The 19,041-nt window shown below is 44.5% G+C and overlaps 1 protein-coding gene across 3 annotated transcripts in view; it reads right to left on the bottom strand.

Moving 5' to 3' along the window:
- Nucleotides 1-17,812, bottom strand: part of Bub1b (BUB1 mitotic checkpoint serine/threonine kinase B) — a 48,799-nt gene extending 30,987 nt beyond the window's left edge. The window contains exons 1-8 of one of the 3 annotated variants that reach the window (XM_059261135.1): nucleotides 17,508-17,812; nucleotides 16,196-16,342; nucleotides 9,673-9,732; nucleotides 8,662-8,806; nucleotides 4,922-5,118; nucleotides 2,304-2,473; nucleotides 1,270-1,484; nucleotides 858-952 (exon numbers count right to left, since the gene is read on the bottom strand). In XM_059261135.1, the coding sequence (XP_059117118.1) occupies nucleotides 858-952; nucleotides 1,270-1,484; nucleotides 2,304-2,473; nucleotides 4,922-5,118; nucleotides 8,662-8,806; nucleotides 9,673-9,732; nucleotides 16,196-16,342; nucleotides 17,508-17,680 (1,202 nt within the window). In that variant the 5' untranslated portion in view covers nucleotides 17,681-17,812. The remainder of the gene's footprint in view (nucleotides 1-857; nucleotides 953-1,269; nucleotides 1,485-2,303; nucleotides 2,474-4,921; nucleotides 5,119-8,661; nucleotides 8,807-9,672; nucleotides 9,733-16,195; nucleotides 16,343-17,507) is intronic. The other 2 variants (XM_059261136.1, XM_059261137.1) reach the window with 2 other exon arrangements.
- Nucleotides 17,813-19,041: the final 1,229 nt, after the last annotated feature.

Below are 19,041 nucleotides of genomic sequence, written 5' to 3'. Positions count from 1 at the left end.
TTGTTTCTATAAGCTGCTTGTCTCAGGTATTTACAACAACGACAGAAAGTTGATTAACATAGTTCGGTGGGAGACATTCCAGCAAAGAATGATTCTCTGAACTTAGGAAGAGCAACTACAAATCATTCAGAAAAACTACCTGACTGGGCCTGAGGGTGCTGGAGTATAATCCCAGCATTTGAGTAGTCCTCTGACCTCCACATGCACACTATGGCATTCTCCCTCCTTCTCTCTGTCTCTGTCTCTCTCTCCCTCTCCCTCTCTCTCTCTCACACACACAAAACCTAACCAAAATAAATTTTAAAAAAGGAGCCAGAGTAGTGACACATGCCTAGAATCCTAGTATTAGGGAGGCAGAGGCAGGAGGATCTCTGTGAGTTCAAGGTCAGCCTGGTCTAAGTAGCAAGTTTCAGGACAGCTTTGGTACATAGTGAGATCTGTCTTAGAAGAAGAAGAGGAGGAGGAGAAGGAGGAGGAGGAGGAGGAGGAGGAGGAGGAGTGGGGCGGTGGTGGCGCACGCCTTTAATCCCAGCACTCAGGAGGCAGAGGCAGGTGGATCTCTGTGAGTTCGAGGCCAGCCTGGGCTACAGAGTGAGTTCCAGGATAGGCATCAAAACTACACAGAGAAACCCTGCTTCGAAAAACCAAAAAAAAAAAAAAAAAAAAAAGAAAAACCAAAAAAAACAAAAAAAAAAAAAGTTCATTCAGTTGTTCGGCTCTAGCACATACAGTGAATACAAAGGAGATACAGAGCTTGGTCGGTCTTCACTCCCACCAGAAGATGCCATCGGGACGTGAGAACAGGTACCTCTGCCAGCCTTAGTAATTCCCACTGCACACGGTCTGAAGTCACTCACATGACTGACTGCTGAGCGCTCTCTTCCACATAGGGCGTAAAGCTGGGAAGCGAAGGGGGTACAGCTAGTACAGCGGCTGCTGAACTGCCATGAGGCTGAAAAGGAAGGAAGAAAGGAAATGACTAGTTCACATTCTGTCATAACTTACGCAGATAACCTCTGAATAGTCAAGAAACTAAGTGATGTTCAAATACAGCCACACAGGATGAGGTGTGACTGTAATGCTAGCACATGGAAAGCTGAGGCCGGAGCATGTAAAGTTGAAGGCCAGCCTGGGCTACACAGCAAGTTCAAGGTTAGCCTAAGCTAAACAGAGAGAGAGCCTGTGTCAGACAGACAGACAGACAGACAGACAACCAAGACAGACCAATCTGAAACCTTCGTTAGACTGGCAAATACTATGAGCCCTTACCCTATAATCCAAGGGTCCGTCCGCGTTCCACGGGCCCGGCTGTAGCTCATTCTCTTTGGCCTTAGAGATAGGGGGTGCCATCCATGGTTGGACGACAGGCTTAGGTAACTCTGTCCTCGAAGTGTTGTCAGCATTTTCATCAAAAACAGTGACCCTGCGATTACTGCGCAGCTGCTGAGGAACTGTATTTTGGAATCCTCTGCTCTGACCCGGAGCTAGGAGAAAAATACGAACATGCCATGGAAAAGCTTTGATTATCAACTTAGACGGATATAAGATATACACGGTCTGCTCCAAATTAAGGGGATACTTCCTCTACCAGAGTCAAAACAAGATTGATAAGATTTTTTCTTTTAAAACCTTAAATCGGGGTGAAGAGATAGCTCAGCAGTTAAGAGCACATGAGCTTGCAGAGGCCCTGAGCTGAGTTCCTAGCACCCAGATGGGATGGATGGCTCATAATAACTGTAAGTCTAGAAACCCTCCTCTGGCCACCACCCGGTGAAAATGATATTCTTAACTACATTAATAGTATTCTTTGAGGCATTAATACACTTAAGCTTTATTTCCACAATACCTAATACATTACTACATATCTTCTTTCAACTACAATGCTTAGAAAATGAGGCATCTCAAATATCAGGTTTCCATGCTGGGCGGTGGTGGCGCACGCCTTTAATCCCAGCACTCGGGAGGCAGAGCCAGGCGGATCTCTGTGAGTTCGAGGCCAGCCTGGTCTACAGAGCGAGATCCAGGAAAGGCACCAAAACTACACAGAGAAACCCTGTCTCAAAAAACCAAAATGTATATCTATATATCTATATATCTCAGGTTTCCTCACAGTCATGACACAGAGCTGCCCCTCTGGCTTTCCTGCACCCTATGATATTAGCTTTTTTTGGCTTTTCTTTTTGCTACCTAGTATTCAGAAAACTGGGACAGCGTCCACATGTGTATTTATGTGTTGTCTACTTATATAATCTGCCCACCGCAGGAGACTACGGGCTCTCCAAAATTGCATTTAACGAGCTCACCCTTCAGAGCGCCTCCCACACGGCTGATGGGCGCCTTGGCCGTCTTCTTCCCTCGGCTCTTCAGCTCAGCAAGCGTGCTTCTCTGTGGTACAGAAGACCCCGGGACCTCCTCCTCCTCCTCCTTCTCAAGTGCCAAGAGAGCTTGTCGAGATACTCGAGCTTGGAATTGTCTAACACATGACAGGGACAATTGGCTTTTATTAAATGACCAGTTCTCACACAACGAACAGACCGGAGAAAACGGCGTACAGCTATCCCCAGGAAAGTGTTCCCCAGGAATAAGGAGAGCAAGCTCAAGACATAAGACATCCAGGCTGGGATGACTCAGGATCCGTTAAAATGTTCAAGTCTGACCCATTGAGAACACTTTAAAAATCATCATCAGGTTGATCTGAGCATCAGCTAAGACTAGAAAATTGATGAAATTCATAGTTTCTCAGCAACTTGTAAAATTAAAAATAAAAACTGCAGAATTGGCCGGGCGGTGGTGGCGCACGACTTTAATCCCAGCACTCACTCTGTGAGTTCAAGGCCAGCCTGGTCTACAGAGTGAGTTCCAGGACAGGCTCCAAAACTACACAGAAAAACCCAGTCTTGAAAAGAAAAAAAAAAAACAAAAAACCCAACCCCCCACAGTTTTTTACTAGTATACTGACACATCCACCCCCACAGTTTTTTCACTAGTATCCTGACACACCCCTTCCCCCAGTTTTTTCACTAGTACCCTGACACACCCCTTCCCCCACACAGTTTTTTCACTAGTACCCTGACACACCCCTTCCCCCCCACACAGTTTTTTCTTACCCATATGAAATGAGTTTACACACAACGTGACATCTTACTTTAGCACAGCTGGCAGAAATTTGAAAGTCTAACTTGTATGCTGTTGCTGCTACAATTTGAAAGTACACTGGAAAAACACCAGTCACTAGACTGTAGGTGCTCCCCAGGGCACGGTACAACTGCTGCAGCCTCTCTCTTTCCCCTGCTCCAGTTTAACTCCGAACCCATGAGAAGGGAAGCCCAGGGCTCTGGAGGCTAACAAAAGCAGGTGACCTGTGGAGGGATGGCGCTTCAACATCCTCCACTGGGCTGTTTTCTGTTTGGCTTCTTCTGTTTTCTCTGGTGATTTGGGAAACCTACAACCCCTTGAGAAATCCTCTTTCTGTCCAAAGGAACGGGAAAGGGATTCTGAGGGCCGGAAACGATTTTACCACTGGGAGGAACACGCTGAAGACTGGGAACTCCTAACTCCTCTGAGCTCACTCCTGAGCCATGTACAAAGAGAAGGCGTTGAGAACCGAACCATGACACAATCCACTGCCCAAGTCTCACACTAGCCCAGCAGTCTGTAGGAGACAGCGAAACACCACAGAGGACTCAGGGCTCAGCTGACGGCAGGACCGCTGCCACAGGTGAGAAAGAATTTGTGACATCTGGGACCACTCACTCTCCAGAGACTGTCAATCAACAGGACCCAGCACACTATCAGAATGAATGCCCTGCACGGAACTCCTAATTCCTTGACACACAAAGAACGAGCAGGAAAAGGTGACTAATTCTCAAGGGAAAAACCAATGACGGATGCTGACCTCGAGATTACCCAAATGTTGATGTTTTCAGCACTTATTTTTTAAAAATTGTATTATTTTCAGATTTTAAAATAACTATTATAACTAGGACCCACGAGATAAAAGTAAAAGCATTTAATTTTTTAAATTCAATTTTTATTTTATGTGTAGGGGTGTTCTGTCTGTGTGTCTGTCTGTGCATCACATATGTGTCTGGCACCCGTGGAGGCCAGAGCAGGACGTCGGGTCCTCTGACCCGAGAACAGATGCCGCCCTTGCCACCAGGAACCACACTAGACAGACACAACACAAAAAGCTTAATTCATCCGGCAGAGCTTTTCAAAATAGAAAATTTTTATTCTATAAGATAGTTAAAAGAATAATTAGTGAGGCCTTGGGTTCCATTTCCCAACGCCATAAATTAAAAAAAAAAAAACAACTACTTAATCTAGGAAAAAATACTTACAAATCATATCTATTACAAAAGCCTTGTATTTAGAACATATAAGGAATTCTTAAAAGCACAATTAATGAAACTAAACTCAAAAGGTTACAAAAATAAATCATTAAAGAAAAAAAAAAAAAAAGGCTGGAATAAAGGCCATTTTAGCCCTTAATCCCAGCACCCAGAGGCAGAGGCAGAGGATCTCAGTGAGTTTGAGGCCAGCCTGGTCTACCAACCAAATTCCAGGACAGCCAGAGCTGTTAGACAGAGAAACCCTCTCTCGAAACAAACAAAATGTTTACAGACTGTGGCTGTTCTGTGACATTCTGGAAAAGTGAAACTACAGGACTGACGGGCATGGGGGTGTTTGTGAGGGTCAGGGAAAGAACAGGTATTAACTACAAAGACCAGCATGAATGTATTCTCACACAGGGTATGGAATCATTCCACACGAGAACAGTGAAAACATGTAAGCACACCCAATGGATTTTACCATAGAACAAAAACGTCTTTAAAATCCGCATGGTAATTAAGTAAATGTAACTCAACAAAACAGCTTAGGATATTTAAATAAGGGTTAAGGCAGGCTCCAGGGAAGCTACCTGTGCTGAGACTGCAGTCTTTCCAGGGGCTCAGCCTTGCGTTCAATCCCTTCCTGGAACACGGCGTCTGCTCTCTTGAAGTTTTCTCTAGCTTCGTACTCTTCTGCCCATGAAATGTAGAACTGGGCAAGAGAGACGCCAATCCCCTGGCTGTGTAAATAGCTGTACAAATCCAAGGGCTCGTTGCACAGATGTCCCTGTAACACAGTAAAAGGGGCAACAATCACCAGTCTCCTCCCACTTGTCAACAGCCTGCTGTGTGCCAAACAACCACTGGGGAAGCACCTGCAGTTCCTGCACTGAGGAGTATGGATCTTATACTGTAATCTACTTGTACTACATCTGTATTGTACTCAGCCCAGTATTAAATATAGTGGAACAGGGACCCAAGAAAGGGACAAGAGTGTGAGATCAATCTGTAAGAAAAGGGAAGGGAGGAAGGCTTCACACAGGTGGCACTGACGGACTTGAGCAGGAACTGGACTGTCAGCAGATACACAGGGAAGAGCAGGGTGCTCCCCTATGTCCGGCAGACGTGAAGACAGGACAACCTCTACCAGGCAGGGCACGATGGGGAGTCTGGAGCAAAAGGCTCTGACAGGTCTTACATGTCAAACCAATGGATTTTGCTTCTATCTGATGGTAAATACATTCTGTGCCGAGAGTTAAAAGCAAAGGCAAGATTTGGTCAAGTCTGTACTTAAGGAACTGTGTCATCAGGTATAGTGGAGAAAATTTTAACAGCAAAAGAGGAAAAAAGTTCCGCACTATAAATGTTCTCACATATTTCTATATTTCCTGGCCATAAGAAAATTTTATTTCACTGTACTCTTTATATCTACATATAAATATACTATCTATTTATTTATTTTTGGAGGTGCGGTCTCACTCATAGCCCAGGCTGGCCCTGAACTCACTATTTAGACTAGGATGGCCTTGGATGTATGGTAATCCTCTTGCCTCTGCTGCCTCTCAAGTCTAGCATTACAGAGCAAGGCACCATACCTGGCCTCAGATTTTTATTGAGCAATAATTCAATGTCATTTAACACATAAAATCAATAGTTAGAACTAATAGTTAATTCACATACAGAATAAATAGCAAGCCTCCATAGTTTGTATTATTATGACTGATATCACAGTACAATCAGTCAGTCAGGCCACTAGACTACTAGACAAGATTCCAATCGGAGTTTAAGACTGCACTACAGAGCGTTACAGCACACTGCTGTGAGTCCGTCCTGCTGAAACACACACTGCAGGAAGATGAGGAGGGGAGTGTGGGGACCAACACCTAGGGAGGACAGGGGGACAGGAAGTACTAGGCTTTAATGCAGCTGCAACGACCCCACAGGGAGAGCTCATGGCTAGGATGACCTAAAGGGTTTTGCGAGTGAGATGGGGAGGCTCGGCCTTTCTATCTACACACCAAGCAGCCCAAGGTTACAGGCCCCAGGAAGGGGACATGACCTGGGGCAGTCAGGACCCTTCAAGGGGGAAAACTCCCAAAGAGCACTGACAGCTGGGAACTAGGCAGCTGGAAGCAGGCTCTGTGTGCTGAGAGGTTAGGTGAGCAGCCGGGCCCAGCACCCAGGATTCTCACAGCTAAAGTGTGTCTGAGTGGAGAGGAACAGCCAAGGACTGTCACACAAGCCTGACGGCCCGAGGAGCCACAAAACATGCATCACTTTCCATGCTTCTGTGACTGCCCTGTGAACGCTAGCAAGAGGATTACCATTCGTCCAGGCCATCCTAGTCTAAACAGTGAGTTCCGGGCCAGCCTGGGCTACGAGTGAGACCACGCCTCCACATGTGTCTGTGTCTGTCTGTCTGTCTCCCCTCTTTCTGTGTGTTGTATGAGTGCTGGTGAACCAGTGTGTGTTAGGAATTGTACCCGGCAGGGCCCCAGAGGCAGTGGAAATGGTCTATTATAACAGAGAGATGAAGAGGCAAAAGGCAGACAGAGGGAGAGGAGGGGGTAGGAGGGAGAGAGGGAAGAAGGGAGGGAGGGAGAGGCGGAGGGAGGGAGGGAGGGAGGGAGGGAGGGAGGGAGAGGCAGAGAGAGGAAGAGGGAGGGAGAGGTTGGAGAGGTGCACACCTCCTGGGAGGAAAGCGGAAGAGGAGACAGGAAGGGGCGGAGCTTTCCCTTAAGAACAGGCTTCTACTTCAGGGCATAGGGTCCTGCCAAGGGGCGGGATCAGAATATTAACACTTGCATAAAACAGGCTCCACAACGGTAGAAAGCATTGCTACCTACAAAGACCCTTGTCTCTAGCCAGGGTTTTATGTGACTAGTCTGGAATAAATGAAATATCCCATTTAAAATTTTTTGTTTGTAAGTGTGGACTAAATCAAACATTACATATAAATTTTTAATCTTATTTTATTTTGGGTTTTGGAGACAGGGTTGTGCCATGTATCCCTGGCTGGCTTGGAACTCCCTATTAGACCAGTCTAGCCTCTAACTTTTGAGGGTCCTATTGCTTCTAACTTTTGAGTAAGTACAGACTTGCACTATTCTGTCCAGCTTCCATTTACATTTTTAACAAAAACAGCTGTTGCATAGTTTAAGTTTGCATAATTTCATTCAGTAAATAATGTTTTCTTTAAATTAGTAATCTTTTCTCATGATGGTGCTTTAGGAAAACTCACTGAGTGTGGTGTATAAAGCAAGTTCCAAAACAGCAAAAAACAAAACAAACAAACAAAAAAGACAATATGGCTAGATAATTATATTCAAAAGTTAAATATTTCATGGCAACTTCTAAATGTTCAAACTAATTTACCTCTCTAACTAAAAATATTGATTTCCTAGTAACAATTTTTTTTCCTTAGCTAGACTACAGGAATCATTTATAAAATAACTGACTAGAAAAATCTTTTCATAAAGTGAAAGAAAGTTGTAGTATGAGGGATCCTTTTTTTTTTTGCTGTTTTGTTTTTTTGTTTTTTCGAGACAGGGTTTCCCTGTGTAGTTTTGTGTCTTTCCTGGAACTCACTTGGTAGACCAGGCTGGCCTCAAACTCACAGAGATCCGCCTGCCTCTGCCTCCCGAGTGCTGGGATTAAAGGCGTGCACCACCACCGCCCGGCTTACTAACCGTATTTTGAGAGAGGGTCTTACTAACATCCCTGGGCTGGCCTCGAGTGTATTTATTATATTGTCCAGGCAGGCCTTTGCTCTGTGATCCTCCTGCCTCAGCCTCCCAAGTAGTTGGATTACTGTCCTATACTAACAGGTCTGGGTTTAGGGTATTCACTGAACACAGAGTTAGGGCTGGAGAGCGGGCTCAGTGGTTAAGAGGATTTGCTCTTGCAGAGGACCCAGGTTCAGTTCCCAGTACCAACAGGGAGGTTCACAAACATCTGTAACTCTAGTTCCAAGGGGACTCAATGCCCTCCAAGAACACACTTACATACAGGAAAACACTCATACACATAGAATAAAAATAAATACAATCTTGTAAAAAAATAAACATAGAAGCTACTAAAAAATGATGGTGCATTTAGATGTTCTCCCAATCTTAATGTCTGGTTTGTTTTTTCAAGGCTTTTAATTTTATAAAACAGGATCTAACTGTGTAGCCCAGAATGGCATCAAACTGTGATCCTCCAGCCTCAGCCTCTCAAGCAGAGAATCACCATGCCCAGCGCAAATGGTTACTGAAGCTTCCAGATGTTTACTCTTAATACCTCTACGGGAAAAAGCCAATTTAATATTTGGAATTCAGATGACACTTACCAATTTGAGCCAGAGACTGAGAAAGCGGGGGTCGCTGTAGTAACGCTTCTCTCCTTGTAGTGCTTCTACGGCTCTTTCCAGTAACGTTGACATGTTACTCTCCTTCCCGCCTTGAGGATAGCTCTGCTCTGTCCAGGTAATATATCTGAATAGGAGGAGAAGGAACAGAATATATTTTGAACTGATGTATACTTTTGCTCTAGTTCTAAGCCTCATTCTGAATGGGTGTTTTGCTTTTGTTTTGAGACTTATTTATTTTGAGTCTGTACTCAACTATGTGGATCAGGCTACACTCAGCTCAAAGAGATCTGCCTGGCTCTGCCTCCTGAATGCTGGGATTAAAGGCGTGCACCACCACACCCGACCCATTATGGATTTGCTTATTTTATTATTTGTGTATATGGGTTTTTGTGTACATGTGTTTGTGTACCACAGGTGTGCAGTACCAGCAGAGGCCAGAAGAGGGCGTTAGATCCTTTGGGACTAGAGTTACCTAGGGCTGTGGGCTGCCCTGTCAGAGCTGGGAATCCAATGCTCTGGAAGGGCAGCCAGTGCTCTCAACAGAGGAGCCATCCTTCTAGCACTCTATTCTGATTTTTCAACAAAAAATATTTAATATATTCAAAGTATGTTTCTTTAGAAGTCCTCAGTGACATATCCTTAAGCCTCTGTCTCTCAAACTTCCTTGAGGCACTTGCAACAAATACTCTGGGAAAAGGATAGAAAGACACACAACCAAGTTGTGTCATATTCCAATCTTCAACACCTCAGGGAAACCGGAGTGTAACTCAGTAGCACAGCCCTTCCTTGGCATGTGTAAAGTCCTGGGCTCTATGCACAGTCCTGCAAAACAAACACCTCAGAAAACCACTGCGGCTGTTCTGGAAGTCTGTTTCACCAAGACAACACTTTCTGCTCTGTTCACACTCCATATCCCTCACTTTGAGAACAAAGGCCCAAGAGATTCATCTGGGAATGCGTCTGTTGTTCTTTCCGTAGACAAATACTCACCTGTCCCAAACATCCAGAGGGTCATTTCCAGAGTAAAAGCGAATTTCAGATTCAAATGCCCTGGAATCGAAACAGACGGTGTTAGTACACGCAGCTCTGACGGCAGCCAGGAAGCAGGGCTCACTCATTTCTATTTCCTCCTCAAGTCCATCATACTGATCCAAACAACTATACTAGAGTTTGAGTATTTGTTAAATAGAAAAAGAATAGATTAGGGGTTTAGATCACTGGTACAGTGCTCAAGACCCTTAAAAAAAAAGCTTAAAAAAAAAAAAAGGACAGCATCATCACACCAAATCAATTATGGAACACTGTTGAGGCTAGAGGGAGAGCTCAGCAGCTAAGAGTGCTGTCTCAGTACTCTTCTGTTGCTGTGATAAAACACCAAGCCCAAAAACCAATGTATAGAAGAAGGAGTTTATTGGGAGCAAACAGTTTCAGATGAGTAGAGTCCATAGCCATCATGGCAGCAGGCAGGCATAACCCAGAGCTTAACCCAGAGCTTAACACAGAGCATAACTGAGAGCTTATGATGTTGACCCACAAGCACCAGGTAGAGAGAACTAGCTGGGCCTGGTGTGGGCTTTTGAAACCTCAAAGCACGCTCCCCCTGCCCAGTGATGCTGCTCCTCCAAGGACACAGCTCCTGATCCTTCCCAAATAGTTTTCCCAACTGAAAACCAAGTGTGTACTGCTTGCTCTTGCAGACCACACAAGTTTCCAAGCACCCACACAGCTTTATTTTATGTAGTGAGTGTGTATGTGCCTGGATGTATATATGTGTGCTACATGTGTGCAGTGCCCAAGGAGGCAGGCAGAGAATAGGAGAGAAGTACAGACGGCTGTGAGCCACCGTGAGTGCTGGGAACCCAATCTACAAGAACAGTCAGTGCTCTTAACCACTGAACCATCTCTCCAGTCCCACCCTTCCAAAAACAGAATCTTTCAAAAAAAAAAAGAAAAAAAAAAAAAAAAACAAAAAAACACAAAAAACCAGGGCTCTTGCAGAGCACCCAAATAGGATGTACCACAATCATCTTGAACTCCAGGTTAGAGGCATCTGATGCCTCTGGCCTTTGCAGGCACCTGTACCCACATGCACATACGCCTCAGTTAAAACAAAACAACAACAAACTTAAATAAACACATAAAGAGAACAGAAATAATATTCTAAGCCAGCTGTGGTGCTGCAGGCCTCCTCCAATTTCAGCACTCAAGGCAAAAGCAGGGAGATCTCTTTGAGTTTGAGGCTAGCTTGATATACATAGTGAGTTCCAGGCCATCCAGGGCTGCTACATGAGAGCTTATTAAATAAAACAAAACCTAGTTCTATCAGTCCTCAGACAATGGATAGTTCTGTTTTCAGTTTCTTCACCTATAAAATGGGGATCATAATGCTACCCATTAGGTTTGTTTAATATATATATTTGGTTTCTTGAGACAGGGTTTCTCTATGTAGCTTTGGAACCTTTCCTGGAACTCACTCTGTGGACCAGGCTGGCCTTGAACTCACAGAGATCCACCTGCCTCTGCCTCCCGAGTGCTGGAATTAAAGGCGTGCGCCACCGCCCGGCTAATGTTTATATTTTTATTACTTGACCTTTTCATATGTGTATATATTTTGATCATTTCCACACTTCCCCTTTACACTCTCTTAACCCCCTTACTTGCTGAACTCCCTTTTCTTCCCAATAAGACTGTTCCTGTTTTTGTGTCTCTGCTTGTTTTGTTGTGGTGTGTGTGTGTGTGTATGTGTGTGTGTGTGTGTGTGTGTGTGTGTGTGTGTGTGTGTGACCCACTGAGTTGAACTAGGGCTGCTTACACGAATCGTGGGGTACTGGATCACGGGTAACCTAACGGTGACTCTACCCCTGAGGAAATGACTGACTCTCCAGCCAGTGTCCCCTCAGGGAGGAGTGGGCACTCATGAGCCTTTCCCCATCCAGGGTTGAATGTCATTGCGCCTCATCTTGGTTTTGTTTTGTTTTTTAGGATTTATGTGTTTTAGGATTATGTGTGGAGGTCGGAGGTCAGAGGACAACCTGCAGGAATCTGTTCCTTTCTTCTACCATGTGGGTTCTAAAGACCCGACTCACTCAGGTCCTCGGGCTCAGCAGGGAGTGCACTTACCCACTGAGCATCTTGCAGACATCCTCTGCAGGCTGAGCACTCAGCAGTTACTGTTCCTGAGAACAGTGACTTTGATCAGTTAGGAGTCTCCCACCTTCAGTCTCCCACCAGAAAAACAAGCTTCTCTAACCAAGGCTGATCCGTACATATTCCCTCTTGAATACCTATACTACTATATGCATATACCCACACAGATACAAATGTGAAGTGGTGCATTGCCTTTAATCCCAGTATTCAGGAGGCAGAGGCTGGCAGATCCCTGAGTTTGAGGCCAGCTTGGTCTAGAGAGCAAGTTCCAAGACAGTCAGAACTACACAAGAGAAGCCATCTTGAAAAACAAAAACAAAAAGATACTAATAATGAAATAGCCAAAGTGGCATATGTCTATAATTGTAGCACAATAGAGGCTGAGGCTAAAATCCTGCAAGTTCAGGGACAGTCTGAGCTACCATAGTGAGTTCAAGAACAGCCTAGGATATTTGGGGAAGTCCTGCTTAAAAACAATAGATAAACAAAACAAAACAGTTTCTGACACAAAATAACTATACTCCTAATAAAAATGCCAAAGTATACAAGTGAAAAAAACAATCAACAATACAAAAGAGGCCCGGTACCTGCTAAGAACAGCTAGTAAAGGTGTTTTGTTGTGCAGGACATTTGTTTCTGTCCCCCAACACTATCAATAAACTGAACCTTGATTCAGAGGACGGAGTCCAAGCTAAGCTGACCAGAATAAACCAGAGTTTTTAGTGGACTCAGATGGGGAGAGAGAGACACAGGGAGGAAGAAGGTGGGGCTTTGGAATTTCATGGGCCTTTCTGGATCTTGGAAAGCCGAGAGAAGGGTCAGCTGGGCTACTCCCGATTTTTTATTAATATTAGAATAATTTGGATAATTGTTAGATTTTGTTGTTTAAAGATGACCAGGCTGGGCTCCAGTATAGGTTTTAAAAAGTGAAAACAGGGTTAGGAACTAAAAAGCAACCATAATATATCAAAGAAAAGAGGAGTTTTTCCAAGAGGTCACCTGTCTTTATGGTCCTGTGTTTAAGATACTCTGTGATCCAACAATTCCATCCCAAGGGGTTGGGGTGAAGATTATGTCCACAAAATATCAAATATCCACACTAGCTTGATTTACACATCACAAAAGAATGAAATGTAATGTCCAACTGGTAAATATTAAACAGAGCACTTACTCAGCTGTCAAAAGGGACAGCCTACTGATATATGCAACACGAAAAGTACTCAAAATTACACTAAATGAAAGATCTATGAGTCTATGTTTTGGAATACTAGTTGAAGATGTGTTACATGTGTTTATGCTGTGGAACATTTGTTTAATGATGCAAAGATGTGTTGCATTCTTTTATGTTGCATTTGTTTAACTCTTTGAAGCTGTGTTACTGTGCCTGTCTAAAACACTTGATGGTCTAACAAAGAGCAAAACAGCCAATACTGAGGCAGGAGAGAGGATAGGCAGGGCTGGCAGGCAGAGAGAATATGTAGGAGGGGAAATCTGGGAAGAGAAGATAGAGGAGTAGAGAAAATGAAGAGAGGGGGACATTAGGGGCCAGCCACCCAGCTACCCAGCAAGTCATGGAGTAAGAAGTAAAGAAAGGTATATAGAATAGAGAAAGATAAAAGCCCAGAGGCAAAAGATAGACAGGATAATTTAAAGTTAACAAAAGCTGGCTAAAAACAAACCAAGCTAAGCCGGGCGGTGGTGGTTCACGCCTTTAATCCCAGCACTCGGGAGGCAGAGGCAGGTGGATCTCTGTGAGTTCGAGGCCAGCCCGGTCTCCAAAGCGAGTTCCAGGAAAGGCGCAAAACTACACAGAGAAACCCTGTCTCGAAAAACCAAAAAACAAAAAAAAAACAAAAACAAAAAAAAAACAGGCTAAGGCCAAGCATTCACTCATAAGAAAGAATAAATCTCCATGTGTGATTATTGGGAAGCTGGGTGGCAAGTACCCAATGAGTAAAGAGCCAAAAGAGTGGGGAAAAACAAAACAAATCAAAAAACCTACCATTCTTTTTATATAAGACTCTACAATAAGCTGGGCACACTGACGCACACCTGCAAGTCCATCACCAGGGAGACTGCAGGAGGTGACCACAAGTTAAAGCCAGCCTGTACTACAGAGCAAGGCTCTACCACAAATAAACAACAAACTCCAGAACAGGCAATGTGGCTTATTTCGACAGAAATCTAATCAGCAGGTGCTTCACGGAGAGGAGAGAAAGAGAGAGAGAGGAGAAGGAGAGAACTCCCTAAAGTCGGGGGTTATGATGAAATGCACTGCTTTACGAGCATATTAAAAATCTGAGCATTCACTCTTTCTAAATTGTACTCAAAAGGGATTTCCAGTGCTGTGGGAATGGCTCAGTGGTAAACTGTATGCCTGGTACTCAGGAGGCCCTGGAGCCAATCCCAGAAAGGAGGAGAGGGCTGAAGAGATGGCGCAGGGGTTAAGACAGCACACTGTTCTTGCAGAGTGCACCCATGCTGGGCAGCTCAAATCAGCCCACAACTCCTGCTCCCAGGGATCAAAGCCCTTTCTGACCTCCTTGGGAACTTGTACACAAACACACACGCACACACGCATGCACGCAAGCACGCACACTCATACTCACACAAATACACATAATTGAAAATAATTTTTTTTTTTTTTACAAAAAGGGAATCAGAGAGCAATGAATAAGAGTCCTTCAGAAGAGTTTCTGTAGCATTAACCAAAATTGGGGAAGTAGAAAAAGGAGGGTCATTTGGGAGTGAAGATTTGTTATCCAGACAACAGAATTACATCCAGATAAACCTGTCATAGTTGAAAATACCTAGGTAGTCTGGTGGTGGTGGTACACACCTTTAATCCCAGAACTCAGGAGGCAGAGGCAGGAGGATCTCTGTGAGTCTGAGGCCAGCCTGGTCTACAGAGTGAGTTCCCCGGACAGCCAGGGCTACACAAAGAAATCCTATTTCAAAATAAATAAACTAGACAGACAGATAGATAGATAGATAGATAGATAGTTGTAGAATAATCTTTTTGTACACTATGAAGATGTGTCTTTGCCAAGGTGCCTTCTTATTGGTTTAATAAAAAATTGGTTTAACAGTCATTAGCTAGGCAGGAAGTATAGGTGAGAGAGCCAGACAGGACACTGGGAAGAAGAAAGGCGGAGTCACCAGGAGATGCAGAGGGAACAAGACATGCTAGAGGACAGATAAAGGCCACAAGCCATGTGGCAATACGTAGATTAATAGAAATGGATTAAAGTTGTAAGACCTAGTTAGTAACAAGCCTAAGCTATGGCTGATCTTTTATAATTAATAAGTCTTGGTATCACTATTGAGGAGCCGGCAGTCCCCGATGAAAATAAATAAAACCCAAGAGGAAAAGAAAAAGAAAATACCCTAGGTAAAAATGTATTAAATACATCTATCCTGCCAGACACCACAGCTTAGCAACATAGCATATTGCACCTCTCAGAGATGCAGGACCACTGGGTACTGCCCTTCTCTACAACTGCCAGGCATCTCAAAGCAGTCCTACTATGCATCCCTCTTCCTTGAAAAGATCAAAATTCAAAGTATGGTTTCTACCAAGTTGTGTATCATTTCCACATGCACCTAAAATCATAAACTGAATCTTCTCAAGCTGTACACTGGTAACAGACACGAGGAAGCAAGAGTTGTCAATGGTAGCTGTAAAAGCACAGCCGAGGGCAGAGCCTGGGGTGAAGCATATCAGGGAGCCAACACAACTCAGACAAGGAGAGAAATAAGTACAGGACCAAGATGCAGGTTCCAGAATAAGCATTAAGAATAAAATACCATCTGGGCAGTGGTGGTGCACACCTTTAATCCCAGCACTTGGGAGGCAGAGGCAGGCAGATTTCCGTGAGTTTGAGGCCAGCCTGGTCTACATAGTGAGTTCTAGGCCAGCTACAGTGTAACCAACCCTGTCTCAAAAAACCAAAACCAAAACAAAAAAAACCCCACAAGAACAAAATACTATGCCTCTACAGCAAAATCATAAAAACACCGTTTTCAAAGATCTAATGCAATGAGTATGGTTACACATCACATTTTAACCTGAAATAAACACTACCTCATACAATTAAAAAGCTTGCAATTGCCAGCGGTGACGGCACACGCCTTTAATCCCAGTACTTGGGAGGCGGAGGCGGAGGCAGGCATCTCTGTGAGTTCAAGGCCAGCCGGCCTACAGAGTGAGTTCCAGGACAGCCAGGGCTTGAAAACCTAAATAAATCTTAAAAAAAAAAAAAAAGCTTGCAATCAGAGTATTCCTTAGGGCCTTCTGCTGCTTCACACTCATGCTCCCTACCGCAGCTGGGGCCAACAAGTTGGATCAAACCACTCTACTACTTACCGTTTCTGTTGCTGAAGGGTAGTATTACAGGCTGATTCCTGCTGTGCCAAAGCTCCCTGAAGCGTGGACATGATCCGGCCATGCCGTAAGGGTTGCACATTCTCTTTACTCAGCTCCCACTCATCTCCCTCCAGGGACATGGCTTCACTGTGAACAAGGAACAGAGGTGACCCTGACACAACACGGTTACAGTACTAGACTGTGTCACTGTCTTTGGACAGGTGAGCTTTTGCGACCTTCGGGTTGGATACAGAGAGTTGGGACACTGGTAGCATTATTACTCTAAGCCTCTGAGCCCTACCGCTTGGTTTCCAAGTTTACGCCAACAGAAGAGAGAACTTGGCAAGGGTGTTATTGACAATATTATACAAACAAAGTTAAAGCCAGGAAAAGTAATTTTTAAAAGCATCATAAATTTAGCAAAGTAGATTTTTTTTTTTTTAAAGATAGCAGTTTTATATCTAACATGGGACATGGAACAATCTGGTTTAATTCAAAATTAGTTTTAGTCAGACTAATATTTTTTTTTAATTTCAATTTCAAACAGACATAAGGCAGGCAGTGGTGGTCACGTCTTTAATCTCAGCACTTGGGAGGCAGAGGCAGGCGAATCTCTGTGAGTTGACGTCAGAACTTAAGCTTAACAAGGGTTGGAATTTTGTGTCTTTTATGGTCCACCTTCAGTGTTCATGTGGTGGTCAATAAATTCTGTCGCATGAATGGAAGCTTACAACATGTCAATGACCCAGCTATCATGGATTCCATAATTCAAATGCATATTAAATTCTAACCTAGAAAAAGTGCTCTGTATTTTTATATATGAGGAAAAGCAGCAAATGTTCTGCTTTTTAGATTCCCTAGGCTACTGGCATAATGAAACACCTATTAGTTGAAAGCAGTTACTTTACAAATAACCTGAATTCTTCGAGAACTCCATAATGCAGCATTAGTATCTGCCTGACCCCCATGTAAGGCATGTTCAAGGTCAAAAAAAAAAAAGAAAGAAAGAAAAAGAAAGAAAGGAAGGAAGGAAGGAAGGAAGGAAGGAAGAAAGAAAGAAAGAAAGAAAGAAAGAAAGAAAGAAAGAAAGAAAGAAAGAGAAAAAGAAAAAGAAAAAGAAAAACGGACTGAAGTGAGTTGCAGGCTCAGATCTCAAGGCAAATTCCAAGCTCTCCCAGTTTAGCCCCGCGGCTGGATGCAGGGCTCCATGCCATCAGGAAGGGGGCTCCGGAGAGTTTGCTCTTTCCCGACCTCGGCGATGCTGTCCTCGCCCACCCAGCACCCAGCTGCAGCAGCTTGGCTCCGGCCTCACCTCGCTGCAAGCCCTTCCTTCCTCGCCGCCGCCATCCTGCATTCCCGATTCTTGCTCTCGCCCGTCCGCAGACCTTTTTCCTCCGGGTGCCGACTGTCTGAGCTTCCTTCCTCAACCTGCAGCTGGCCCTGGAGTCGCGGAGACCGTCTCCCCGTGCTCCTAGACAAAAGCATGCACCCAACGTCTTCCTAAAGCAGCCGCCTCACGCCCCATCACGCCTAAGCCGCCAAGTTTCAAATTTAACGGTCCCTCACCGCAGACGTAGCCACGCCCCCGCTCCTCTCTCCCAAAGCATCCTGGGGATTGTAGTTTATCCCGGGTTTAAGCCTGCGCTGCGCTGTGCATAATGGGAGTTGTAGTTCCGGGGTTAAGGTATTGGAACCAATGGCTTTCCAGGCGCAGCGGCGGGCTCAGGCACTAAGAATTCTCTGCAGGTTCGCTCTGAGTTTCCGTTCTAAGGCCAGTATTCGAATCCAACGAGAGACACCTTAAGTACAAGGGTTTCTTTGATGTTTTGAGTGTTATGACATGTCTTTGAGTACATGTGCCTGGCCTGGCTCTTCTAGGTTGCTCAGACCAAGTAATTATGCTCCCCAAGGTCTTGCTGTCTGCCCTGGGATCCTTAGGCCACTCTCACCCAGCTGTTTCCCGTCGAACTCTTGTCTTTTAAAAAGTTAGATTCTAGCTGTCATTTTTTTCTCTTCCACCAGTACTGGGTTAGCGCTGCACTTTCTGTCCCGGAGCAAGCCCTTTTACCTCTACAACTTCTCAGCTTCGACCACTTCCTTTAAACTATCTTGGAAGTGTACCATTTGTTCTTTCATACAGCCTAGCCAGATGTCCTGTAAACTACAATGTAAGAATACAACAAGGATAAGTCCCTTACTTATTTCCCTGGGCCTAAAGGTCAGGCTCGGTGGGACAAGCCTGTATCTCAGCTACTCAGGAGAACTGAGATACAAGGATCAGGAGTTCAAGACCATTCAAAGAAGACCTTATTTCAAAATAAAAAGTTGGGGGGTTTTGTTCGTTTGTTTTTAAGGATGGTGAGAAAGAGTGGCTTAGTGGAGATCACTTGTCTAGCTTGTATCAAGTCCCTGAGGTACCAGGACCACACACACACACACACACACACACACACACACAACACACACACACACACACACAAAGAAGAAGAAGAAGAAGAAGAAGAAGAAGAAGAAGAAGAAGAAGAAGAAGAAGAAGAAAAGAGAGAGAGAGAGAGAGAGAATGAAAACGAGAGTAAGAATTACTTGGAACATGAAATCTGGTTAGGCTGGACTATAGTAGGATAGGACCCGTGGTGGTTTGAATGAGAACGCTCCCCATAGGCTCATGTGTTTGAACACTGGTCCCCAGTTTCTGGAACTGTTTGGGAAGGGTTAGGAGGTGTGACCCTGTTGGAGAAGGTGTGTCACTGGAGGGTGGGCTTTGAGGTTTGAAAAGCCCATACCATTTTATACATTTTTTTAGTGGAAAAAGGCTAAGACAAAGGCTCAGCTGGAGAGCCTCAATG

This window comes from Peromyscus eremicus, chromosome 4 (assembly GCF_949786415.1).
Source record: "Peromyscus eremicus chromosome 4, PerEre_H2_v1, whole genome shotgun sequence".
In the NCBI taxonomy this organism is placed as follows: Eukaryota; Metazoa; Chordata; class Mammalia; order Rodentia; family Cricetidae; genus Peromyscus; species Peromyscus eremicus.
Note: the sequence above shows the minus strand (reverse complement) of the source record. Positions and strands in the feature narration are given on the sequence as shown.